General features: G+C 46.0%; 1 protein-coding gene across 3 annotated transcripts in view; it reads right to left on the bottom strand.

Moving 5' to 3' along the window:
- Positions 1–1,330: 1,330 nt before the first annotated feature.
- Positions 1,331–27,433, bottom strand: part of MRAS (muscle RAS oncogene homolog) — a 38,162-nt gene continuing 12,059 nt past the window's right edge. For 2 of the 3 annotated variants that reach the window (XM_048309656.1, XM_048309654.1), the window contains 5 exons: positions 18,835–19,048; positions 9,974–10,127; positions 6,681–6,780; positions 5,310–5,389; positions 1,331–2,273 (listed from right to left, as the gene is read on the bottom strand). In XM_048309656.1, coding sequence (XP_048165613.1) covers positions 2,174–2,273; positions 5,310–5,389; positions 6,681–6,780; positions 9,974–10,127; positions 18,835–19,027 — 627 coding nt within the window. In that variant the 5' untranslated portion in view covers positions 19,028–19,048 and the 3' untranslated portion in view covers positions 1,331–2,173. The remainder of the gene's footprint in view (positions 2,274–5,309; positions 5,390–6,680; positions 6,781–9,973; positions 10,128–18,834; positions 19,049–27,433) is intronic. The other variant, XM_048309655.1, reaches the window with a different exon arrangement.

Here is a 27,433-nt window from a genome sequence, read left to right as displayed (position 1 = left end):
GGGGTGATGGTGAAATGGGCTGGTTGCAAAGATCAGACAATTTCTGGTTTACTAGAGGTTTTCAAAGCAGAACAAATGAAATGCCAACAGGGAGATCTTCCTCCAGGAGGCAGAGGCAAGTCTCAAGGACTAGAATATGAAGTGGATGGTTTTGGTTGCTGCAGTTCCATTCAGCCAACGCTGGGAGAAATGCTGCAATGGTCTGGAGCCACATCTCAGCTGACACAGCATGTTGCTACTTCGCTGAAATGTATGGCCCACATCCAACCCAAGAGTCCATCAGAGACACTCCTTTCCAATATCCCCCTGCTTAATCCATCCCCAGCATCTGTCACCATGCCCAAGGGCACAGAAGCAGCAGAGCCAGCATTACCCTAAGCAGCTTGCTGAGCCAGCTGCAGGCTTTTGCCATCTTCTGCCTGTGACAAAGACTGGACAAATTAAGAACATATTTCCATTAGCCTCATTCACCTGAAAAATAATCAGCAGCCAACTCACTTCTAAAAAGTGGCCTGGCAAAGGGTCAAAAGATGAAATCTGGTGACAAATAGACAAGCATGGACAATAAGTTTGTGATGATCCATCATCTTGAATGCATCTTCAATACCAGGATTTTCTGTGCTCAGACACATAAATCTCAGGCATTCATACTCTGCCAATATTTTAAGTCATGCCCACAAAGCATATTTGAATAGGATTCAAGCTGATGAAAAGCAAGTTGTTACTTTTAAATAAGTTTGGTGACCATGTGAATGGAGCCAATGGATTCAATCCAGCAGATGACATTCCATTGAAGACAAATTTGCCACTGCAATTCTTACTGCCAGGAGAGGTATGAAAGAACACGTGGCCCCTCCGGGATGTGCACAGCCATATTTCTGGTGCTACAGATGGAAGTTTGAACGCTTGCAGGGTTTTTGCCTTGTCTTTTCATAAGGCATATTTAGTCTTTGCTGTTTTCAGGGAGACATTTTAGATACAGTCAGCTTATGAAGAGACACATCCCACTTGAATCATTTTAAAAACACCTCTTCCTTTCAAGTCACCAACTCTTGGTGAAGGAGGGAGAAGAAAAAACATTGAGCCAAAGTCCATAAACAGTTTTTTTTTTCCTGTGTGTGTAAGATGAGCCTGGGAAAAGCAAAACAATTAATCTACCCATGAGTGGCTTTGCAGGGAAAGGTTAAGGAATAATAGAGAGGGATTTAGATTGCACCACTTTACATGCATTTATGAGGGAGAAATTCAACACCCAAATAACAAATTCAGTTCAGATTTTACTTCTTTTCTCCCTTCCCCTCCATCTCCCTCCCCCAGAAATGACATACCCTTCCATTTGTAAATTACTTTAATTTAAATACTTCCAGGTTAACAAAACGTCTTAAGTTTGATATGTCCAAAGTTACAAAACAGAAACAAAACCTCTGGACAAAGGGTAAGACAAAAAAATATAATCCAAGCCCAAATCTCCTTTCCTAAGCTGGAGTTTATGGTCTGTGAGCTGGCGGCCCTCCAGAGTCTGACACAATGTCTGGAGCACCCAGAGCAGCTGGAATTAATTTTCTTCCTCCAAATCTATGCACTTTCATATGAAGTTGTGTTTTGGCACTGCTGCCCTAGAGAGAGTTCAGTGCAAGAAATTTAAGCCTGGCCGTTGTTTCTTTGCAACCCAACACTCGCTGAGCAAACAACAAAAAGGAAGAAGAGGACAAAAAAAATTAAGAGAAAGAAAAGCCCTTTCCCTTCCCCCACACATACACAGACGACTGTACCAAACAGGGGGGCTATTCAAGGCTGTTCAGAAATGGGTCACAAAGAGAAATGTTTGCAGATAAAACCAACACTTTTTTTTTTTTAACTTCTTCCTTTTTTTTTCTTAATAAACATTATGGAGGCCCCTGGAAGGTGCTGGGGGTGTTTGAGAGTTGAGGTCCTGCTGATCCCTTCCGCCTCCCATTCACACAGCTCCCACGCTGGCCCTGATGTGCAGCTCCTCTCTGGGGGGGGGGTCCAGGCCCTTCGAGCTGCCTCCTCCGAGTCTGAGCCGCCGTAGGGAGCCCGAGGGGGCCACGGGGCCGTGTGGGCATCAGCATCGAGCTGCGCTCCTTGCCTGGGCTGGCAGTGGGTCAAGAAGGGAGGAGGGAGGCGTCCAAGGCACTCCCAGGGTGTCCCGTCACAAAATCACACACTGGAGTTTATGGGAGCCCGTGGCTCTGTCCCCTCGCCATTTGGTCTTTTTCTTCTTTTTCTGGCTTTTCTCTGGGATTTGTTGCCTGTTTTGGGAGACAGAGAAGAAAGCAGGCAGGTGAGACATAAGGCTGGGTTGGATCCAGAGCCCCGGGCAGCCTGAAGAGCAGTATCTTGGTGTGCCTGTGCATATTTGCATACATATCTCCATATACCCTTCCAGCACTGCATGGCTTTCCATGCCACACAGCTGAGAACTGCCTGCATTCTTCAGGAAGCAGGAAAGAAGCCATTAAGGTTTATGGCGGGGATGTATGTCCTGCCAGGGCCTCCAGTTGCCCTGGGTGAACTGCTGCCTCCTCCCCTGCCACAGGGGCTGCTCTGAGCGATGCAACATCATGTGTTACAGTGCTGCTGACACTCACTAGGGAAGAGGATGAGAGAGATACAGAGAGCACAGAGAAATACACTCTTCTGCCTTTCAGCTGGCATTGCCCTTAGCCAGCTGCACTGCTACAGACTTGGTGATGGAGGAGGGGCTAAAAAATAATAAACCGAAAACTGAGTTTGCTGCCTATGGGGCTCTGCCTTCTCCTGAAAGTTGTGAAGAGCACCTGAGCACAGAGAATGAGCTGACCCCAGAAAGATGTCCCCGGCTCTCTGAAGTCACAGCCACCAGGAACACACAGCTGAGAACCCTCCTGCACTGTGCCATGGAGCAGCCTCTAAAGTGTTCTGTTGAGGGCTTCTCCCTGTCCAGGAAGATGAGGCATTGCCCAAATGTCTGTTTGCAGCTGTACCCAACTGCAGCAGTCACTCTGCCAGCCCAGCAGTGCAAATCCAGCAGAATGCTTTGTGGCTCAAACACCCCATAGGCAGCCTGTAGATGCAGATTTTAGTGCAAGATAAAACATACAAACACTGGCAGTTTCTGTAGATTCAAACCCGAGAGTCTGAAGAGTTCAAAACCAGCCTCTTTGTGATGTAATATGCCAGGCATTAAACCAAGTGTTCATACCAAGTAATCCAGACCAGGATGAGACATCGCTGGGGCATAAATCACTATGGCTTTAGCTGGTGTTTCTCTTACAGCCTCAGCTTCTAAATTCTTGCAACCACCTGAAAAACTCAGCTTTGTCTAGTAAGACTTTTTTTTTTTAGTGAATATGAAGGCTGGAGGCATGAAAAACATAAAACTTTAGAGCTCAAAACTAGAAAGATGAAATTCAGAAAATACTTTAAATCTGGATAAATACTAAGTAACCACAAGCTGTTCACACTGTTCTGGATCTGTTTTAGAGATCCAGAAACCATGGCCCGGGCCTGCTCAAGGCTTCTGCTGTGACAGTCCCTGTGTACGCACTGCTGCAGTATAAAAGGGGCATCAGGAAATTTAAAACATCTATCGGGTGGACTCAATCACCCCACTCCTTTCTGGATTACTTCCAGACAACAGTTTCTTGCATGAAGCTAAATAAACTGGGAACCAGCCAAGTGCAAAGAGCACAAACAGTGCAACACTGAACAAGCATGCTCACCCTGAGAGCTCACAAGGGCTCTGAGGAAGCCCTTCATTTGCAAAGCACTCCCTCAATGACACAGTTATCAGGGAGATGAAATTTACATTTTATTTGAAAAAGCTCACTTGAAAATCAGAAAAACAATACTTGATGGGTGATGCTACCCTTGACTGTTGACAGTTTGTAACATCCAGAAACCAAGTAAAGCTGCTTTGTGGCCACCGACCAGCCAGATCACACAGCATCTCCCTGCTCTCTGACTTAACCCGAGTTCCAGCTCTTGTGAACATTTCTGGTGCCCTTGACATCACAGAGGGTTTCACCTGGCTGGCAAGGACTTTCACAGTAGCTACTCAGGAAACTGAAGTATACCACTTATTTTTGAGGTTACGGAGTGCATTTTCACGGTTTGAAATTAGTAATGCCTCATTACAATACTCTTTTCAGCCTGCCTGGAGTTGTGTTATGTAGAGAAAGCAAACAAAGTCTTTCCATCTTATTTTGGCTGTTTTCCTTTCCTGCAGAGCAGAATAGATAGTGATAAGAGCTTGCTGCAACACAAAAGTAATATCTAGCCAGCTAATGCAGAGTTACAGAACAGTTGGGAAAGAGCTTGGGACACTTCCAACTCAGTTCTCCAAAGACTTTCTGCCCCCTGCTTTTGAGACATGTGGGAAGAGTGGGCAGTACCATCTGCTTTTGATGGAGGCTGGCTTAAGGCTGTGCTAGGATATTCACAAGTACAGATATGCTGTGAATAAATGCCTTGTGGTTTAATTGCCGAGCAAGGCACTTTGACTGCATGGCAGGGAGGAGCATGATTTCAGCTCAGCACCCTCCCAAAACATGAAAAATGAGGGCCCAAAAAATCTGGCAGACAACTAGTGCCAGAAAAACAAATCTTCTCAGAGAGAACTGAGGTTATCAGCCGAGACGCTGGGATGTGCGTGCAGCTCTTTTCCTGCAGGGGAGCCAGGGTTTGGGAAGGCAGCTCCTCCCTGCTGGCAGCCGGAGCAGGGGTTCACCCATAGAGTGCACGTTTGCCAAAACGAGCAAAGGCAGCTCATGCCAAAACTGGGAACAAACCTCTGCAGTCTGAGGAGGAAACCTGTGGCATAGCCATTAGGTCATGCAGTTTCTCATAGAAAATGGCTTAATTTTTCCATTTAGTGAGCAGAAAATGTTAGAAGTCACCTACAACATCAGAATTTTGTAGAATTTTTTGCCAGTCCTTTTTAACCTCTGGCAACGCAAGACCCTGAGAAGACAAAACTATGAAAACCCAAATTACTGGTCCAGAGCTTTCAATGCCAGCGTTTTAGAGCTGATCATTATAGGAGGCTTTGCACTTTTCATTGAATAATAAGATTTTCATTATGGCCACACCTACTTCTTACTGTGCCTGGTACTGATGTCCTGCATGGGTAACTAACTGCTGGTAACATACCTAAGCAGACACAGGACTAGAAAGTTAATAAACACCAGAAATCTCCCACCTCCATGAAAACCTGTCTCCCCAGAAGTTGGCTCCTGACTCTCTGGGCCAGGACCCCTGCATGTCCCATCCACGGGCAGTAAGGAAAGGAGGAGTGTGCAGCTTACCTTATTACCCTCACGAGATCATGGAAGGCCTTGTCCACATTCAGAGGTGGGTCCTTGGCACTGGTTTCTATATAGGGAATCTGGAGGAGAGAAGTGTATCATGAAAAAGATCACTAACAACCTAGTGTTGGGAGCAAACCAGTTTCAAAATGAAAAGCCTAAAGGCTGGAGAAATACAGGTAAACAAAATGTTGCCATGATACTGCTATCAACACCCTCACGCTTGCAGCAAGGTCAGCGAGCACTTACAAAAGGTCTGGAACAAGCACCAGGCTAAACAGCTGCTATGGGAGCTCTGGGTTTGGGGGAGAATAATCCCAGACTTCATGTCGTCAGATGTTCTCTCCCCCTGAGCTGTGCTCGCAGACATGAAAATAGCCGAAGGTTGTTGAAAGACCAGCACTTGCCAAAAATTCTTGCTTGCCACATTTTATTGGGACTACTGCATGAATATTTCATGACTACAATTCCCCTTCAGTGTAAAATAATCTTCCCCTTCAAAGTCTGACAGCCAGATGGGGCCTCCTAGAGTGCTTGTCCAGCACACTGGCAGATTTATAAAACTGCCTCTGATAAGGTATTTTCATGCACGGCCTTTTCCAAAGCATGTGCATACAGATGGATACAACATGCTGTGCTGCAGTTTGGGTGCCCTGGCTCCAACAGGAACCAGCTTCCTTGGGGAGGCGGGGAGTGAACCTGCCCTGCCAAACTCCCATCGTGGTTTGCTCAGAAACCACCACACAGCTTGTCCTTTAGGCACAGCAAGCTGCCAAGAGGTCTCAGGCTTGTTTGCCTTTAACCTTTCCATTCAGTTCCACCTCCTAAGGGAGTTGTTGTCTCCCTCTGGGTGTTCAGGGCTGCTGGCATTTAGAGGTGATTAGTGGAGCAGCATGTGATCTACACCCACCTAAGACCAATTTCTCAGGCTAAACTAACAGCATGAATAATGCAGAGCTAAGATGGTGGGTCAGATTTATATAGGCTTAACAACCCTGTTAACTTCATTATCTTTAACAAGCTCAGGCACCTGGATATACCTTCTAATGCCTGACTCTGCCTTTTCACTCTAGGAGAGTGCACTTTCTTCCCTCACCCTGAACACTTCTCACCACTTTCAGACACCTTGTATGTAAGTCTTAGCGATGGCCACAGCTCTGCTACAACCTGGTGCACAGCAGAGGCTCTGGTTTCCGTGATGAATTGGCCCTACTGAAAGGGAACTGCATAGCTGCTACTTTGTAGTAGTCAAAAATGTATTTGCAAATGTTTAATTGTAAGCTTTAATTTAGCTGCTAATGAGCACAGATTTCAATTCTGAACACCTTATTAGGGCTTTCAATAGCCCATTAAATAATTCTGCAAACTTACGTTATGTTTTGTTGCCATTTCTCTCCCCTGTTCTCTTGTAATTTTCCGTAAGTGCATTAGATCAACTTTGTTTGCCACCAAAATCATTGGAAAAGACTCCCTGGAAAAAATCAAAACCACCACCCAATTATTAGCAGTCTACAACAAAAATTATGAGCATAAATTTCACTTTTTGATGCTGACATCATCCAACATTTTCAGCTACAGACATACCACATATGTATAAAGAAATATAAAGAAAACCCCCAGGATGTGCTACATATATGTTCACATTGTAAAAACTTGCTTGACAAGTTGCACTCATGCACACATTCATTGTTATTTGTAGGGACTTCAGGAATTTATTGTCACCGCTTTGCAATGCCTGATAATAGCTAAGCCTGAAGATCCAAATCGGTGAAGAAAGATCTACAGAATTAGCCAGAAAATCAACTGAGACATAAAGACAGATCTTGGACAGGAGACTGGGACTCTTTTGCAGCAGTTAAGACATCTCAGTAACTGTGTATCTTGGCAAGATACTGAGGGATGATGGAAGAACTGGAGTCAGTTCATTCCTGCTCATCCACTGAGAGAAACTGTGGGGAAAGAAAAATGGACTCTGGGAGCTGGTGCTTAGAGGGGCATCCAATGGTGAAGAGAATACCTGGGAGCAAAAAGATGCCCGTCAGCTCTTAACCTGAGACAAACTGAAAGCCTGGCAGTGGTAGCTGGAAGGAGGCTGGAGGGAACCAGAGATTTGCTAAGCTTCCAACACTATTACCTACCATCTCCTGTTTCTAATCCCAGAAAAAATACCCAAACCATCTCCCTCTGTAGTAATACTCAGTATTTCCTTAGCTACCAGGCATGTAAGTGACTGTCTTCACCACCTGAGAAAAGATCCATCCATCCACAGCATATCCTGTGCAAAGCTCTCCCCCTCTACCCTGCAGAAAGCTCCATAGCTCCAGCGATAAACAGTGCCAAGGTTGGGAGCCATGGGAGGTTTTGGCAGTGCCACTCTCTCCTCTGGCTTCATGAAACAGAGTAATCAGCTGCTGCAGGGCCTCTTAGCCACTGCTGGGAGGGAGGAGGTCCCTTCTGATCACTGACAGTTACTGCAGTATTGTTGTCTTATATTTAACTTTAAACCCTCCTAAATGATCCCAGTGTTCTCTGCTGTAACAGAGCTGATTTTACTGGGCTAAGGAGCAGCTAGCTGTACTCATTTCTGTATAAAACACTTCCCTGGGTAACTCTGGATTTTCAAACAGCGTTTCTGGGTCATTTTTCATCGAGATGATAAGAGCTCCATCTTCCCTCTGGCATGCTGCCCCACTGCTCTGGCTGGAAAAATACCATACTGCACTCTGCATTTTAAATGAGTCTTAGAGTTATTCATTCTGATAATGTGACTGTGATTTAATGTTAATACCTGAGCATTGATATATCTTGACTCTGATCCTTCTGGAGCAAAATATTTGCTTGTCTGGATTATTTGACTGCTTTTTGGCTTGCAGCACATTGATTAGAAAGGGATTACTTTTGGATGGTATCTCATTTGCCTTGTTTACATCAGGCATAAAACTCTATGGGGACTTTGTTCGCTATTGTAAGCCATACAACTACTAGTTAGACAAAGCTGCTACAGTTGGAAATTTTACTATAATGAAAGTTGTGGAAAGAAACGGGAGGAAGGCTTTGAAAAGCCCTGCTAATGCAGCAGCCTGCAATTCTTTTGGATTTTAAGTTGCCAAAACTGCCTGCTAACCTGAAAACCAGGGTGATGCTCTGCTCCCAGCTACCTGTGGGTTTGGCAGGAGGGTTTTTTTACTCACACTGCTCCCACTGCTTCGATTTTCTGACCAAGCTCAGGTTTTGGATGAAGATTAATACTCTCCTCACGCTCGGAGTGGCGCTGAGCGGGGAAACACAAACAACCTCACCAGCCTGTTTCACTTCCTGCCTCTCACACGCTGCTGCAGTGTTTGCACGGCACGTGGAGGGTAAAAGTTTCAGCCCAGAGCAGAACAGTGAACACATCTTATTTTCACCAAGTTAAATTAGATAAAATCAGCATCGGATTGGGGCAGGTTACAGGAAATTCTGTCCTGTCTCCTTCAGCTTTCAGAAACAGATTTACTTTGCCCCAAGCTAAGCCAGCAGTGCTTAGACTGCTGTGATCTGAGAGGCTGACTGAGTGACTGACATTTTTCTTCATTTAAATGAAATCAAAGAGTGGTTTTTCCTTTACTTTTCACTCTTGTGGGCTATGCTTTGGATGCTTTACTGGAAGAGCTGTCAGCTGTGAACCTCACATGATACGAGTCCACCCTTCCTGTGGGGAAGTTATTCAGAGCTGTGAAAGGAAGCCAGCAACGAGGCCCAAACCCTCTGGTGACTTTTCTTGATGACTTCCATAATTAAAAGCCATTATGAACAGAAAAATTAAGTGTTTCAAAGCTGCAGACATATAAGGGCTTAATTCACACCCCACCCAGTGAGGATGGATCCATTGCCTCTTGAACCATGGGAAGAGGGAGTTATCTTGGAGATAAACCAGCAGCTTCCCCTCACTCTGCCAGGACACATTCATTTGCCATGATTAAACTCCCAGTGCTACCTTCTCCCCTGCACATGTAAGGAGAGGAGAGGCAACCTCTCTTGCTGTATCCCCAGGCACACAGAGATGTTTTATTCTGTGCAATTGTTTGCTGGAGAGCACAGAGCATTAACTACATTACATCCCTGGTAAAAAATACAGTTCCTTTCAGCATGAATTTTTGCCTCTTCAAGACACTTGTTGACACCCCCAAATTACGCAGGGGGTGTGTTATGAAGGTGTGTTTGGCACAAGCAAGGGAAAGGAAGATGGTGCCAGGACACACAAAGTAATTAGGGCCAAATGCTTGCTGACTCCCTGCTGGTGATCCCAAAGTGCCTGCACTGTGCACAGAGCATCCCTCCCCCCCTTCAGAGCCGAGCTGGTTACCTTCAAAGGTGTCTGATCTTCCTTTCTCACACTGCTCTGCCAGACCATTCTGGCAGAAATTTCTCCCCTCCAGACCCATTTTCACTCCACTGTAACACTACTGACCCTTTATCCATACTGAAAGCGCTTCATGCTTATTACAAGAGGTAAACCACCACTTATTCACCACACTGAGGTCCACAAACCCTCACGTAAGGATTTGTCTCAGGACACCCAGAAGGCAGAAGTTAGGGTGAGATGTGCAACCACGCCCCCAGGGTGGTCAGCAGCATGGCAGGAGCCTGGCAGGTCGGACAGTGCCTGGCCCCGTGGCACCCACCTGTCCTTGACTCTGAGGATCAGCTGGTGGAACCGGTCCACGTGCTCGAAGCTGGCCTTGTCTGTCACCGAGTAGACGATCAGGAAACCATCTCCAGTCCTCATGTACTGCTCCCGCATTGCACTGAACTCCTCTTGGCCTGCAGTATCCAGAACTAGGACAGAAGAGACAAAGGTTTTTAGTTACTGTGAGGAACCTGTAGCTGCTGGCACCACTATGTGTCCTGGGGCCTTTATGCCTCTACTGGGCTTGCTCAAAGACTGTAAGATCTGATGAAATCAAGCTGGATGGACAAGGGAGTTTCTGTCCCAGATCCCACTCATCCTTGTGTGCCTAAGTTGGGAGCAGATGGAGAGGAAGATGACTATGTGGATTTCATTTTCCTTTTCCAGTACCAAATACTGACCACTGAATTTGGGGAGTTGCTCCTCTGGCAAGATACGGCTCAAAGTATTTCACAGCCCCCCAAATTTTCCATCTCTCAGCAAACCCAAGACTGAAACATTAGGTAAAAGCCAGTTTAGATGTCAGGGATAACCAGCAAAATGCATGGTGAAGCAGAGCTGGGAGACAACCCAAAGTAATAGCTACAAGCATTTTCCTTTTCTCAACAGCTGGGTATTATTTCTAGACAATTTTGTGCTTTCAGAGTGAGATCGTACAGCCTTGGGGAGCTCCCCGTAAATATTTTGTACCAAATGGTGTGGTGATACTAAGGAGATAACTGAAACAGATGGAAAAGCTTTAAGTGCCTTGCATATCCAATACAGTGATTATGCTTCTGTGAATAAACCCATGCTCAAATCCCCTAAAACACCTCAGTTGTGACAGCCATCCAGATGCTGTTCCCCATTAGATTAAACTCCACTAATGGAATCATAACTCACTGGATCTCCATGTATCTGCCTCACAGGGGGTCCCATCACCTGTGGAACAAGCTACCACAGCCTTCTGGGTAAACACCACATACTGATACACACATCAGAGCTACTTCCTGAGCTCCAGCTTTGTATACAGCCAGGATTTTGACTGGCAGGAGGAGGGTACAAGAGGAGTTCATCAGTTTAGGCTGTGCCAGTACAAACATGGGGTGCACTCAAAGTGCATCAGCTGCTCAGAAGTACCAGTCCTAATGCATCGTTGCACCCCAGAGGCAAATGTGGGACCTTCATGATGACTGGGAACATTTTCACATCCCAGTCGATGGGGCTGGGTAGGTTTTGCCTCTGCTGTACAGTCACAGCATAAGCATCTGCTGCCCACAAGTGATGGGGAAAGCCCAGGGCACTCATGGATGAAGACTGTGGCAGGAGCATACTGCTGACAGAGCAGCAGGGCTTGATACAGGTTTGTCTAGTCTGAATGGGGCCACAGTCCCAGCAAGGTGTTGTTCCCTGTAGGGGTAAGTACTCAGGCTGCCCCAGTTTGCAGATGGGGCCATGATAAAAACCACTTTGCTGCATCAGCACAGGTGGGCACAGTTGGACACGCTGCACATCACAGCGCACCCCACGAGCCAGCCACACCTCCATTGCATATCTGGAGGAGAGACAGCTACACTGGAAGAAGATCTGGAGACCTTCCTTGGTGATGGCAGGCCCTTTAAGGCCTTCAGCCTCATTTGTTCTCCTGCCTGAACTGGTGTTGAATGTCTGTTTCCATGAGCTCTTAAGGTAAAAAGAGCTTCTAGGCTCTTGCAAAGACCCAGAGATTTAGGCTTATTTGCCAAGCTTGCTGGAAAGTCACCTGAGTCTCTCCACAACCTTTTATCCTGCTCCTCCCCTTTAAATCTAGGAAACACGGGTCTCAGCTCAAAGCCATTTAGGCTATTCTTAAGGACTGTACAAAAAAAAAAGAAAAGAAAAAGGAAAGAAAAACAACCCAAAGAGACTGCACATGCTGATAAATTTCTATGCCCTGGGCAGAATTGCTACTGTGGAATAGGGCCAGGACTCTGTAGCTGGTACAGAAGAGGAAATTAATCTTTCCTACCTGCCCAACCAGTATGGAGAGGCTAGGCTGCCCTCATCTGACTCCTGCAGCAGCCAGACACGGTGTCAGGGCAGGGCTGAGAGCTGACACCAACACACAAACTCAGCTTGTGGGGGAGTGGGAGAGCTCCCCGCTGGGAGCCGAGCCCTCCTGCCCTCCCTCCCCCTGAGACAGGGCAGGTGCCCCAGCACAAGCTGTGGGCAGGAAGATGGAGATGCATGTGCTGTATCCTGCATGGTAATTTGCTTAGGGAATTCCCCTTGCTCTGGAACATTTGCAAACCTCCCATGAAACACACAAGAAGCATCCAGCTCTGCCTTTGCACCCATCAACCCATCCCCAGCTGCTGCCCCTCCAAAGCGCTGCATCTCCTGGGAGAGGGGACAAGCCCTAGTGGGGGCTGTGGGGATACCCCACTGCATGGGGCTCTCCTACCTTGCCTGGATTTTGGCCATGGCATCACACTAAACACAGGCAGAGCTGCCGTGTCAGCAGCTGCCATTGAAAGGGAATTCACTTGCAGCATTCATAAAAAGGTGAGCAAGCCCAGGCAGCATTTAAAATGGCACTTTGAAAGTGCAAGTAAAAGACACACAGCAGTGAAGGTTAAGGTTAATCTCGGATGGGTTATTCATACAAAGTTAAGCATCGTGTAGATGGCCAGACAAAGTCCTTGTCTTAACCTTAAATGTGCTCTTCATCAAGGCAAACCCCCAGGCTAACACTTGTGTGCTTTGTGAATTGTAAACAACAGAGGAGAGTGTGATCTGGACCCTTTGTAGGCAGGACAGGACCACATCCTGGAAAGCATCAGCACCAAAAAAGGGCCAGATGCAAGTGGCTTTGCTTGTGGTGTTACCTTGTGGCATAAAAGCTTCAAGAAGACTCCTACCTATAGAAATGGGAAAGTAGCAAGGAGAAACCTTGGGAAGGGGTAACTTGGAAGGTGACTGGCTTCCCAAACCAAAAGCGATGAGGAGATTTAGCATGTTAGCCAGCATTCACCTTCTTTTAAAATTCCTGTTTCTGCAGACAGGATGCCAGAAGACAGAAATAACCACGAGTAGAGAACCTGAGCTGGTACACTTTAAACCAGCAGTTGCCCCACTGGCCGCACATAAATGCCAATGTGTAAGCATGGCTGGACCAAAGCACAACAGGTTTCTCCTACCTCATTCTTCCCAGAACTGAAATCAGACTCATAGGCTGCACAGCGCAGTGTCAGGAACTTCCAACAGAAAACCTGGTGAAGTTCTCACAAATTTGACCAAAGAAGCAAGGAGGAGGATTAATGAAAGCATTTGGGTAAAATGAAGGAGAGAGAGGCCAAGGATGATGTCTGATGTAGAAACAGACACCCAAAGAGAGCAAAGCCATTTACAGCTATCATGAGACCAGCTGGAGACTAAACTAAGAGCAATTAGGCTGTGAGAGCCCAGCAGGGAGGTCTCCTGCTTTGCAGGTAAGAGATTGCTGAGTGAAGAGATGGCCTTTTCCACTTTTCAGTGGATGTGACCCCCAGCTGCTGTGATGAACTCCTTGCTAATTGAATCCTGCCCCTTTAGAGCTCTCCACACCATTTTCCTGTGAATCCTGACGGGTTATGCAAGAGTGCAGCTGCCTAGAGAGCACTTCTGAGCAGGCACAGGAGCCCAGGAAGACATGGGAATTCGTGGTCCAAAATAGAAGCACTTGGTGCTTCAAGGTGTATCATGCGGCAATGTCTCTGCAACCAACAGTGCTCTGAGTGCCCATCCAGAGACAAAGGCACATGAATCTAAACCAAGGGCAGAAGCACACTATGAACTCCAAGTCAACAATGGCATTTATTTTTCTGGAGCCTTGGCTGGATTCAGTTCAAACACAGCAGTCCCAGCCTTTGAGGAGCTCAGATCTGGTTGTGCAGGTGAGTTCTTCTCTTTTCACATCTAGGCAAAATTTCCTCCTACGTCTTTACCTTTACATTGCCAGGCAGCTGGGTGTAGAGGTCACCTCAAGAGAGTTTCTCCACTGTCCATGGCATCTAGAGGGGATAAAGACAAACTGATGGGCAGGTTAACCCATTTTCTGTCCTTCAGCCACTGGGTCTCACTGCCCTGCAGCTTGGTACCTAAGCTCATGGGAAAATTTAACTTGAATTGCCAAGTCAAACTAACGAGCCTCAGGCTGAGGAAAGCCACCTCCACAGTCTCTGTCTTCCTTCCATCAGCAGCGATGTGGGAGAGGGTACTGCTATCAGCCACTGGCTTCAGCTGAGGAATTGGTATTTGGGCACTGCACAGATGGAGTACTGGGGTCACAGCTCCTATTCTGTATCCTCACACCCAAATCACCTTGAAGAGATAGGAGGTGCCCTCGCTGTGAACAAGGCAAGGCAGATGTTTCACTGGTCACTGTGATGCTTATGCTCCTTCTCAGAAACAGCCACACTGCCCTGGCATGACAGCTTTCCTCAGCAAAAAACACGATAGGAAGACACTGGGGCTTTTATGAGCCCTTCTTCTGTGCCCTAGCTAAATACACAGATGTTACAACATGAAAAACCAAAGTACTTGAATTCTTGCCCTTTCTTTAAGCAAAAAGAAGAGAGAAGTCTTCAGGAGAAAGGCTTCCACATCAAAACACAGAATAAAGATGCAAACCCTTAAAGGAGCTCTTTCTCTAACAAAGGGCAAGTATTCAAAGCCCTGTGTTTTCCATGTTGCAACATCAAAATTTTCCTGGCAGGAAAAATATCCCCACAACCCAAGACAAAACCTCCTCTTTCATGGTTGCAAAATCCCAGCAATTAAGGGAAGGGAAATACTGTACACACAAATAGAAGAATGAAAGTACAAATTTAACTTGAATTTTAATGCTCTCAAGTGGAGCTACTGAAAGTCTAAATTAGCAGAAAAAAAAGGAGAAAGCAAGCCACAAACCAACCCTTCTGACTGCAAGTCTGAAGTGACCATTGATCTCCTTCTGGCCTCATGGCCGAGTTGATCCCAAGTTTCCCGAGAAGAAAAGCAGACAGTGTGCCCAGGGATGACTAGGAGCAAGAACCCTCAACAAAAAGGGGTGCATAGGATAGACAGGTGGGAAGGGCAGAGAGAGCATGGGGGAAGGAAAGGAGCTTGGTGTGACTGCTTAGGGGTGCACACCAGACTGTGCAGGTCCAGCCCAGCACAAGGACACCCAGGGATTGGGAGGAGGTCTTGGGAAGAGAACTAGAAGAGAAACTGAAGCTCAGGAGCAGAGAGGTAACTTCTAGGCTGTGAGAGTTTCATCAAAATATACCAGGGAAAGGAAAGGGAAGAGAAGGGAGACCACAGCTTCCTTTCATCCAACACAATTCCTTGTTTGGCCAGTACCAACTGGCACAGCCCTACAGACAGCTAAGAGTTCAGCCCAATTCCCCAATAAGCCCAAGCCATGTGCTTGTGGTCATCTCTTCATCTCCCTTTGCTTGCCACCTTTTTATCTGTGTGGTGTATGAGCCATAAGGAATTCTGAACCATTGGGAGTTTTCTGCCATATTAAAATATTCCACTTCTGGTTTTATGCCGCGATTAGCAATTCCAGACTGGGGTTTTGCAGCCACACCAAAAAGAAATCCTCTGCTACTTGCTAAGTTAGCCTGCACACAGAAAGGAGTGTGCAAAATTAATCATAGCAACGCAACTGGAGCAGGAGCTAATCAAGGCAGATTAACCCTGGCCTCCACTTAATTCTGACCTCATGTGTCTGTACAGCACCTGCGTGTGAGTGCATTTCACCAAGCACATCACTGTGCTGATTTCAGCACGACCAGCAGGGAATAAACCAAGATAACATATGCAGAGAAAATTTGAGGCTTATCCTAAAGCCTCATTAGAGTGGCAGCAACCAAAAAATGGGCTAGCCACAAATTGCCTATGCATCTTTGATTCAGGTTAAGTGCTCTCTTCCACTCTACAGTACTTGTCCTCCAAACACTGCATCCATGGTCTTCTAAAGCTGGCATAAGGTCAACAATAAAGTGGTTTTGTGTAGTGTTGGACTTGAACACAACAAACGCAGGTCCCACAATGTTTTCAGAGGCAGAGAACTATCACAAACAACTCTTCGGTGAGAAAAATAGACAGAAATGTGCCCAAGCCAAAAAACAAATAGGTAAAAGAAGATTTTGAATGCAGGTTTTGCTCTAAGATGTAAAATGTGAAATAAAACCCTATTCCATTTCAGTCTACTTTCAGTGAGAGATTTCAGCAAAGGAAAAAAATGCAAGTCAAACATTTCATCGTGCTGCCAGTTAGTGCTGTTGAATAAATGTGGGTGGAGGTCTTCATGGAGGGAAGCCAAATGCTTTATGCAAGCTGGCTAGCAGAAGGGTTTTTTTACAACATCATGCTGGTGCAGTTACAAAATGCTTGAAATGCTTTGTACAGAACTGCTCAGGCAACAGCCTGGAAAAGGGTGGGCTGTTTCCCTTTTTTTTGAAGTTGTTGGATGTCTATGTATTTGGCTTTTTAAAAATAATCACTGTTTCTAAAAACTTCAAAACTTATAGAGCCCCTCATGCTATATCCTCACTTGGTTGTTCATGTTCCAAAACTAGTTCCTATTTTGGGTGTGGGCAGCTGCTTCTTCCCACCGAGCACTGCATGAAACGTCAGCTTGCAAAGGCTTTGGTCATAAAGAACAACTGGAAAGTCTAGGATTTATCATGATGCATCTTTACCCTTCCTATCATGTTTGTCCCTAATTTTATACCATAAGTGATTCATGTAACCACAACAAGAGCAGCTGTCCCAGTATATGGTGACCTCTGAGACTGGCCTAGATCTAAAGCCTGTGACAGAGAGCTGAGGCAAACGACACGTGTGTTAGTCAGTCTTGGTGCCCTGTTTCTGCTGGGCAGATGGAAAAGGGTCACATCCTTTTTCAAGCAAGAACTCTGCCCTTCTTCCAAAATTCTGATTATTCAAAATCTCAAGTGGTAGGAAAGAGAAGCAGCTGCAGTTTCACTTCTCTGGCTTCACTGTGAAGCATCTGTGGGCACACAAACTCTGGAAGTCAGGGATTCCCAACATGCCATTCAAGGCCACAGCTGAATTCAGTTCAGCCCAAGTACAGCCACTAGGCTGCATCTGAGCAAAAGAAAGGCTTTTTCATCAAAACAAAGGGTTAAGCTTCTGCTTGTTGGAAAACAATTTCTTTCACCACTGCCACTCAGATCAGTTTGGTTGGTTTTTGTGTTGCTGTTGCTTTTTTATTGGTTTTTTTTTTGTCTAAACAAAAATTCCAAATATTCAGTGAAAGATGCCTTTTCTACTTTTCAATAATTTGCAAAACCCAGGCTATTTCAGCCAAAATCAGCATGTACAGCAGCTGGTACTCTTATATCAGAACATGGGGCATACCAGTGAAGATAAAGGTTGCTCATTTTAGAGGGCTGGATTCTGGACTAAAAATAATTAATTCAATTTACAGAAGGATTGTGTTTTTCTTTTATACAGGACTGGAATTTTAAAAGTAAGGGTGCATATATACATTATGTGATGATTAATTGGGAGCAGATATCTCTGATGCAGATGACAAGAAGAGACATTTCAGCACCAATTTCACAAATACTCCCTCATATCAACTATTAACATATTCAAATGAACAAATGTTGGCAAGATTAACTTGTTTTATTGTTTGCTGGTTTTGGTTTTTAATACTGAATAAAAGCTGTTCTTTTAAGGACTTCATGATCATTTGTATTCACTAAATTATATCTGATAAATCCTTAAGAGAGCAACTAAGATCTCAAGTTTCCAGACCAAGCTAAGCAGTCTTCACAGCAAAACCCACCAGCATCCACATTCCACCACTCATGACAATCCCCCAGCTTTCTGTCCCCACACACCAGTGACACGCAGAGACACCAAAGATCTTGAGCGCCTTCTTGACAAGAGAGTGGAGGTAGAACTCGGCACAAGTGAGGCTAAGTTTAGTTCAGTTGTGTTAGTGGCCACATACATGAACTTGGGTAATTAAGGCACAAAATACTCGCTTGCTTTTATGTACTACCTAATTATTACACAATGCAAAACAAAACTTACAACATTTAAGAGCAAGATTCCCTTTATAGCTGTGGTTAGTCTGTCTCATGCGGCAGAAATGAACAAGCTACAGCTTTAGGTAATACAGGGCTTTCTCCTCACCTGCTAATAGAGTCACTTTGATTTTGTTGGGTTTTTTTTTTATTTGGGTTTGGTTTTTTTTTGGGGGGGGGGTGGTATTTGTTTGTTTTTTGTGTGTTTCATTGTTTTTTGTGGTTTTTTTTTTTTTTTTTTTTTTTTTTAATAAAAAGGCAGTTTTTGTTCAAAGAACTGAAAACTCTTGGTTACAACAGATCTCCAGGCTGGTACCCTATCCATATTTAAATGAAACAGGCAATTAAATATGAAGACATCACACCTGAATGACTGGAGCTAAGAGCTGTAACAATTCTTCATCGTCACACCATCAGTGGACAACAGTTTTGATTAAATGTTCTTTCTGGTTATAACCCTCACTCAGTTACCCACTCACTGTTATTTCCCAGGGGATGAGCTCAACCACAATGAAGTATCATTAGCAATAGCCACCTGGCAGTGCTGTAAATTCAGCCTCTGCAGAAGCCTACTCCAAATGTCAATGAGGATCTGTAGGTTTTCACAGGCCTGCAAGAAACATTTCTCTGCAGAACTGGAACCAATGCAACTGGAAGCAGAAGCTTTGCTGGAGACCAGCTGCGGACCATGCACTGCAGCTCCAGTTCCTGCCAGCCCACGGCAGAGCAGGAGAGATACAACATGCTGTGGGAGACACAATTAGGCTCAGCTAGAAGGGAAACGGAATCACGAGAGTAGCTTGCTTACCATCAAGAATTGCCCATTGCCCATCTATTTCTGTGTGCTTCAGGTAGGAGTCTTCAATAGTTGGGTCATAGTCTGGCACAAAAATCTTCTGGAAAAACTGAATGGTGAGAGCACTCTTCCCCACACCACCATCTCCAACAACCACCAGCTTGTATGTGGGGAGATTTTCGCTGGGAACGGCACTTGTAGCCATGCTTCCAGAGTGCTGAACCTGCTGGAGAAAGAGATCATCTCCAATCACTCACCAGCAATGAAAAGGGCAATATGCACAAGGCAGCTTTTACCTGCTGCCTAAGAAATGAGAGTGAAGGCAGCTCTGACATCCAAAATCCTTTTGGACACAGAAGCAGCAGCACCAACCCTTCCCAAAAGCTCTACTCCGACTCAGACCCAGCACTTAAACATGCAGACAACTCCACCACTGTGCCTTGTTTACTCCTGCCTTGTCTACAAGGATTGCTAACTCCCACCAAATGCACATGCAGCACCTATGTCATTGAATATCTTTCCTACCGGGAGTGGGTCCACATGGCAATGACAAAAATCACCCTGGCTCAGTGCACCTGTCAAGCTCCCGACAGTTTCATGTTGCCAGTGACCAAATCCCATTGATAAGTCAGAGTTGTGCTATTCCTCACTACTTAACCCAAGGTACAGCAAACATTAAATGGTGTGTTTCGTCCTGGGGCCAGATCTGCAGGCAGAACTGGTGGTGATGGATGAAACTGGAGTTAAAGGCCCAATCCTGGCTCTGCCAGCAGACAAAAATGCACTTAGCTGCTTTCTTCTCTCTCACTTTCAAGTTTGAGAAATAAAAACAAGAAGGCAGCAGGCCAGGAACAACAGGTGGTTTTTGTTTTGCCTTTTTTTTAAAAAGGCCCAAAACCCTCAACCCTGCTGTGGCAGGAAGGCTGGTGCCTGTGGCTGTGACACAGCCAGGAGAGCAGCTTCCCGGCAGCATGGCCACACTCCTCCTCTCACCTCAGAGCTGCCTCTTAAAAGAAAGCTGAGAAAAATTCACTGGCTGAAACTGGGCAACAGCACAGGTATGTGGAGAAAGGAGAAGAGGCAGTCATTGCTGACTGGCCCATTTCAACAGTCAGCAGTAGAGACTGCTCATTCAAGGAGAAGCCAGGCAGGAGGTTCTGTACCTATATGTGCCCTCCACCCCCCCATGAGCAGCAGCAATGCTGACCCAGATCACAGAGGAAATAGGTGGCTATCTCCCAGATCTGAATGACCATTGCATCCTCTCGGAGGTCTTTCACACACTTAAAGAGAAAATAATAAAAAAACCCCCATCATAATGATAAGGCTCAAGACAAGGCAGTTGATTTTCTTGGTATTGGTTTGGAAGCAACAGCTGCTGGATGGGGAGAAGACCAAACCAGATGAGGTTTCAAATCATCTTACTGCATTTCCTCACAACAACCCCAAGGAAAAGTTTCTTAGCCCTATTTTTGAGTGAGCCACTTTCTCATATTTATGAGACTACACGTCAATACACAGCAGGCTGGGCTGCAGAAAAACCTATGAATGTCATCTAAATGCCTCATTTTTGCTTGAAAGACCAAGTTTTATTTCTGTGTAATCCTTCTTGGGTCAGATGATGCTCACAGGCTTTTTGAGACACAGACCCTGGCTAAAGCTCTGCCTCTCCTTCCAACACATTTAATGACGATTTTTTGCTTTGCCCATGGCCAAGATTTCACCCCATCCTTCTTTACATGGCGGAGCAGCTCCAGCCAGGCAGAATGAAAGACTGATTGTTACTGACACGGAGGGGGACAGTCTGTGGATGTGAAAAACATACTCCGTTTGTGCACGATTTTTGACCTCCTCACAAACCACAAGCTGCTGCTCAGCAACAAGCATTACATTTTCACTGACATTTTGTACCAGCCCTTTAACCCGCTCCTAAGGAGCCTCAAGCTTATCTTGCATGAAATGCTCCCCAAAGTACTAGGATAATGTTTAGCCCATTGTACAAACTGTGTCTCTGCCCAGCATGCTTATCGGCTGAATTGGGGCATTCCCTTCCCATTGTTTCCAGAAGTTTGGTCATGCTGTGTGTCTGAACCACCAGACTGAGTGTTATGTAGCCTGGGGAAAACAGCAAGAACTGAACTGAAAAAAAAAAAATTAAAAAAAAAGTCAAGAACTGGAGGCTGGTTTGTTGACACAACTCCCTGTATTTAAGGTAATGCTAGCACAACAGATGAAAACTTCTACTGAGTGTCAAAAGGCAGCAAGTTCAGATGTTTCTGCAGGATTGTTCCTACTGCTCATGGAAACACTCCTCTTTCTACTGAGACGGCAGGTCCCATGCTCCAGCCATGCATGTACATAACAAAAACCCTCCAAAAGTCAAGCACTTCAGCCCCTCTACCCCTCCACCTGCCCTGATAACCAAAGCAAGAAGACAACTCATGCCTTGACAAGATTATAACTTAACCAGCTCATGATTCAAACCTTTAAAATAACATCTATCATTTCCTGGAAAAGACTAAACACTCTCAAAGGTGCACAGAGCTACAGGCAAATGCACAACACTTGGGCTGATTTTCATGTGTTTTTGGCAAGGGTACTGACACAGTCCTCAGATGGGAGCAAGAATAAGCGTGTTTGCTGTAGATCTGACTGGGAAAAGTGAAGCACAAGTGTTTTTATCTATTGTCTGAATACAAAGCAGCATGTGGTAATACACTAATAAGCTCTGATGATAATCATCTTACAATTTATATAGTTGTTTATTTTGAAGGAGCCAAGAGAAGGATCCATACCCTACGCTGACAAATGCCGTCAGGGCTCTGGTTTAGTCACTGGAAGGAGGTTGATTTATACAACCATCTTCATATGCACTGGCAAGACTGGTGGCCTGACAGCACAAGCCAGTAATGCTGAGACAGTCAGAAGTGTGGCTACTTCTGGGGTAGGTAGATGGGAAGAAAAAAGAAACACTGATCCAAAGGTGCCACTGAGGCTGATCTTCCTCAGCAAAAAGTATTTTTTTAGGAGGCAGATTAAACTGCATGAAACCCCATTTACTTGTCCGGACATGGAGGTGGAGTGGAAGGGCTGAGCTATCCCCTTGGAGCAGCCAAGTAACATAAAAACACCAAATTCAGCTTAGTTTGTATGACTGGCCCACAAAATGTAGGTAGTGTACCTAACCCCACCCTCATTACAAAACTTGCCCTGGATGCAGGTGGGTCTGATCTTAGCTTCTGAGCAGAGTTGTGGCCACATATGAAAATGTAAAAATAATAATAAAAAATACAATGGACCCCAGATAGTAGATATTCGATGTGCTGGCGCCCCTTTTCCTGTTTCCAGCTCTGCTGTCCTGTAGGCTGAGATCCCAGGACAAGGCCATTACAGAAGGTCAGCAAGCTCAGAACCAAGCCCTGGATTTGTAGGGGAGGTTAGTGCAATTAAAGACACCGGCTCCCTGACTGAGAAGGCCAGCATGACAGTGATTTACAGTCTCCATGGCAACATGCAACACAAATTGCTTAATTCTGTTATGAAACCTCCAGAAAAAGCTACAGCAGGGCCTATGTGGGAACTACCAAGCTCCCTCCTCCTCTGCTGCAGCTCTCCAAAGCAGACAACTTTAGGGAGCCTATGTCCACATCAGCACTAGGCTGAGCTTTAGCACATACTAATGTATAAGCATGGATGCTGATGATTCCATCAGCCCATGGCCAATGCAATTTTCCTGTCATCAGCTTGTTTTGGTCCGTGGCTCTTCACCCATGGCCTGCCAGAGCTCTGCATAGTTGAGGACGCCAATCTCACCCGAGGCTGAGGAAGACAATCAGCCACCGAGGCTGCCAACTACTCCTACGGTTGCAATTAAGAACTCTTCCTCTACCCACATCTCACTCGATTACGCCCTTTTACTCGGCCACTTTGTAAGCATTAGCAGCTCCACACAGTGCCTGCAGGGCTGAAACTCCGCAAAATCTGAACACTTCCCTCTCTGTTCCTCTTGCAGACTGCTGGCTGCAGCCACACAACCACCACGACACACCCAGAGACGCTAGCCAGGTACCAAAATAGTTCAGCCCGATGTGTTATAGGCAATCCCTTGGGCTGGAAACTACTGAGAATCCTTGAAAGACAGGACATGCCCTTTCAGGAGGCTGCTGCTTCCCTTGAGTCATGCTGATCAGGACTGAATGAACTTCAGGAATTTCTCCCTCAAGTAGGCATGACCATGTCCCAAGCCTTCAAGAGCCAAAGGACTCTTTGGTGTATGAAAAACCACTGCCAATTATTACCAAATAATGATTAACTCTTAGCCAAATTTTCTCCAGTCTGTCAGATTTCCTTCCCAGTCAATGCCTCAAAAAGGACAAACTGAACAAAACCTGGACCGTGCTCCAGTCTTCCAGTAGGAAGTCAGCATGGAACAGATCTGTCATGTAGGAAGCCAGAGTCTGATGCCCTTTGTAGTTCTGGCATTACATTTTTCAAAACCCAAGTAAAATTTCAGCTCTCTGAGGTTTTCTAAGAAGGTGGATTCTAACAGCTGCTCTCAACTCCCATCAGCTTCCAGATCTGATGGAGCCCAGCACCTGGTAAGACCTGCATAGGAAATTACAGGCATTTCCTTTTGGAGCAATGATCAAAGCACTATCAGATTACTACTAAAAGGGAGAAAAAAAAAAAAGAAAGTCTTAAACCAACTGTCATTTAAAAATAAAATCCTCCACCAAGCAGTAAAGAGCTGCAATTGGCTGGGTTTTGAATGTGGGGGGATGTATCTGTGGGTCCTGGAAGTGGCCTCATCAATTCTCCTCTTGTGCAAGAAGATGCTGTACCCTGAGTGCTGTCTTCCCTGAACTCCTCACTGGTTTCCTGTGCCAGCCAGACCTTTTCTCCCTTTCAACCCAAAATTGCATCACCTCCCCCACCACACAGATGCTGCTCAGATTTACTGTAAGAGAAAGAGAACACACCGGGGGAGTAATGAAGCACTTGAGATTCACACAAAAGGCAGCTAAAGGCAGTAGCTGCCTGATGAACACTTGGTAGTTATTTCAGGAAACACAGAATTATAGCCTGAACAAATAATAATAATAAAAAGCCACGTCACTGGAAATGGCCTAGGTAGTAGGCAGCCCCTCCACCCTCCCCCTCTGCAAATCCCTAAGTGATGTAAGGAGGAGGCCTTGCTGTAGAACTGAGCAGCAGCTTTCCCATGGCCAGGCTGGGTTCAGGGACTCACTTGTTTTTGTTACTGGGAAGCACATGCTTGTTGGTGTCCCAATCTGTATGTAAGTGCAGCACAGCATGAGTCAATCATATTGACAAATGTCGTCCAAAACCAACTCTGCTTCCCTCTCCCAGCTCCTCCTCCACCTCCCACCACAACTCCATTAATCTTCAGCCTGTTTCCCTTGGTGACGTAGTGCCCTTTTCAAAATACGTAAGAGGAGTTCTGTCACTCTGACAGGCCAGCAGTCAGGTGCAGAAGCCAGATTTTTTTCATTATTAAAAGCAACAGTTCAGTCAGATTTGGGTCATTCACAGTTACAGCTCTGCCACTACCAGTTCTGTAGAAGAATCCAGTTATGTGACAAGAAGACAGTTACGCAAGATCCATTCCTGTGTCTCTTAAGAACTCAAATAAAGCTGTATGATTGCCAGTTGAGAGGTATCCACTGGAGGCTGATCCAAGCCTTTTTTCCAAGGTATGAAATGAGAGCATCCTACTCAGTAACTGGGGGCTGGCTCAGCTACTCTTACTTCTTACTCTTACACATTACTTCTTGTGAATTTAAATCCACCATCCCTTTCTTTACTCATTTATTTCCAAAGCTCTCAGGAGACATCAAGGGATGACAGATTCCTGTATTACTCTTGCAAATTCTTTGCTAGTGAGGCCAGGAATGCCTCTCCTATGTTATCATGGAACCAATGAAGCTGACCTAAACATACTGTAGCAAAAAAGCAGATAGCCAAGATGTTCCCCTGCCCTGCCCAGCCAGAGATAACATAGCAAGAACAAATTTACAGTGGAGGAAGCGGCTTTGAATTCCAATAGCTGCCCTTCCTGCTCACACAATCCCTGGAAATGGGCAGCTTCCCTCCTACACATCCCAGCCTGCTGACACGCCAATAAAAAAGACCCCAAATTCACTGCCCTGGGTGGTTTTGCTGCTCTTAATACTGCTCAGTGAGGTTTCTGAAGCAATAGCCCAGTGCTTCAGCAACGCCCTGTTTGGAGCCCAGATGTTCTGCTGCCTGCATGCAGGCCTGGTGCTGGCAATGCAGCCAGATGTGCATGGCACAGCCCTCCCGGCCTCAACCAGCATCACCTTAGGCAGGCGGAAGTGGTCCAGGCAACGAATTCCTGTGCTGCAGCATGGAGCTGTGAGGGGATCCCAAGCAGCACCAAGGACTGCCCAGCATGGACCTCCTCACAGCTCCACCCTGCCTTCCCCATATCAGTCCCAAAGCCCCTGCCAAAACAAGGGGCGCATTCCACCCCTCCGTCCAGCTCCTTGATGGCTCATTGCCCTGCAGCCTTATGGGCACCATGCTGTCCACGCATGGCTGAGCCAAGGCGCAGACTTCATGGCACTTATGGATGCTTTGGAGATGATTAATGGATAGAAAGGGTACAGGGCCATCTCATTCCAGTCACCCTCCTGCAAATTAATCAATGTGTTTGGCTCCAAGTTTGTCTTCCAGTCAGGCTCAATTTGGTATTTAATGCTTTTTACATCTCCAGTGTTGCTACAGGATGTCTTTCAGGATGTAAATGGCTTTTTAAAGACTCCCTTTCCTCCTGGCAAACACACTTTGCATCTCTTAGACAGCTGCAAAGAGCTGAAGGCTGTGAATTTCCCTGGTAATAGCATTTCCACTAGGGGATAGGTGAATCCTATCAAGTCCAAGAGACAGATGAAGGAAGGTGAGGAGAGTGGGGATCTCCAAGCTATTTCCAAAATCTGTCCTCTACCTGCAAATCTTTTCCAAAACTTGACTCATGTCTATGTCCTTCCTAGGCAAAAAGACTATTGTTGTACATATCCTATGGAAAAACAGACACACTGGCTGTTCATCATGCATCACAGTGTTCCCTGACATTATCTGCGACAGGGCAGCACTAATGTTTCTGCAATACTTCTACACCCCAAGGCACAGGTCAGGCTTGTAGGCTTGTAGGGCTCTCTATAGATTTTCCCAGGGTCTTGGATCAAGGACAGTCCTCCTGGTTCCCCAAAACACACTTAATACTCACTTGCAGGTACAGAGGAACAGAGAGTATGCTGGTCTGTAATGCTGGAGCTTTAGTAGAGCTTCACCAGCATGGACTTCAGAAGATGAAGGAACAGCTATCTCCCAAATTTACCCAAATAGGCACTTGGCCTATTTTACTTAGAATTTAATGGCGCTAAATCCCAGAACTGCGTGGAAGGCTATTCCAGGCATTTCCCAGGTCCATGCCATTACTCTGTCACTTGGAAGACTCCAAGATCTCATCACTGGGCCCGGACCCATAACAGTAATTTTTTCCAGGCTCGTTACAGTGTCTGCCAAGAGCATAAGCCTCCTATTTACGTACAGCATGCTGGGGAGGTGACTCCATACTTGGCAAATCCAACTGCTTGTCTCAAAGAGGAGGGTGGGCAGAACTCAGGGCTGGGTACAGGGATGAGGAGTGGGATGAGGGGTGGATGCACAGCCCCCTTCTCTGCCTCACACGTGGTGATGCAGGGTTTTGCAAAGCCACAGCATTCCATTGAACCTGCCTGAGGACAGGGTACATGTACACTGCCAGCATCCCAGCCATGTGCCAGGCCAGCCCTGATGCCTCTTCCTAGCCCCTCTCTTTGGCAAACCCCTTGGCTGTCAGCTCTTTCCCTGCTATTCTCCTTCCACTCTGTGCCAGCTGGGACAAGCCATCCTGGTGGCAAACACACACCTCAACACTCAAACCAGTGGGCAAGTGGCCAAACCACCCCTGAGGAACAGAGTTTACCCTTGCAAGACAAGTCCACTCCTATCAAGTGCATTCACCCTGCCAGCACTGGAGAGAAGCCTCCCATGAGAATACCTCCTCAGAAGAGAGGTACCAGTGTCCCAGCTGGTGCTGCTCAGTACCTGCACTTTGTTGTTGAATGCCCAAGCTACGTCTCAGGTGTCATGAGTGGATGAATCCATAGAGCAGCAGCTGAAAATCAACACATCTTTGAAAGCACCCTGACTTTAGGGTCAGCCAGCTGACCCGACTTTAGACCCCTGTGGCCACCCCTCACCCCTCAGTTTCAGCAGAGATATGCATTAGGATACCCTAAGTCTGGCTCCTTCTACACTCAGCCTAAATTCTCTGCCTTGACTCCTAAGTCATTCAACTTGCAGCTGCGTGGGAGGGTGTATATGTACATTCATTAACACTTCCATTATGTCCCGTGGTTTGGCAGGTGGTGCTGCATTATGGATTTAAACAGTGCCAGCAAGCGAATCTACAGCACTTCGCTGGATTAGCATGCTATGGGAAATCATACCTCAAAAGCGTTTTGCGCTCTCGTGAAGCAGCTCCGATGAACAAGGCAACAGCAGGGCTCCAACCACCACTACA

Source organism: Corvus hawaiiensis, chromosome 7, assembly GCF_020740725.1.
Source record: "Corvus hawaiiensis isolate bCorHaw1 chromosome 7, bCorHaw1.pri.cur, whole genome shotgun sequence".
In the NCBI taxonomy this organism is placed as follows: domain Eukaryota; kingdom Metazoa; phylum Chordata; class Aves; order Passeriformes; family Corvidae; genus Corvus; species Corvus hawaiiensis.
Note: the sequence above shows the minus strand (reverse complement) of the source record. Positions and strands in the feature narration are given on the sequence as shown.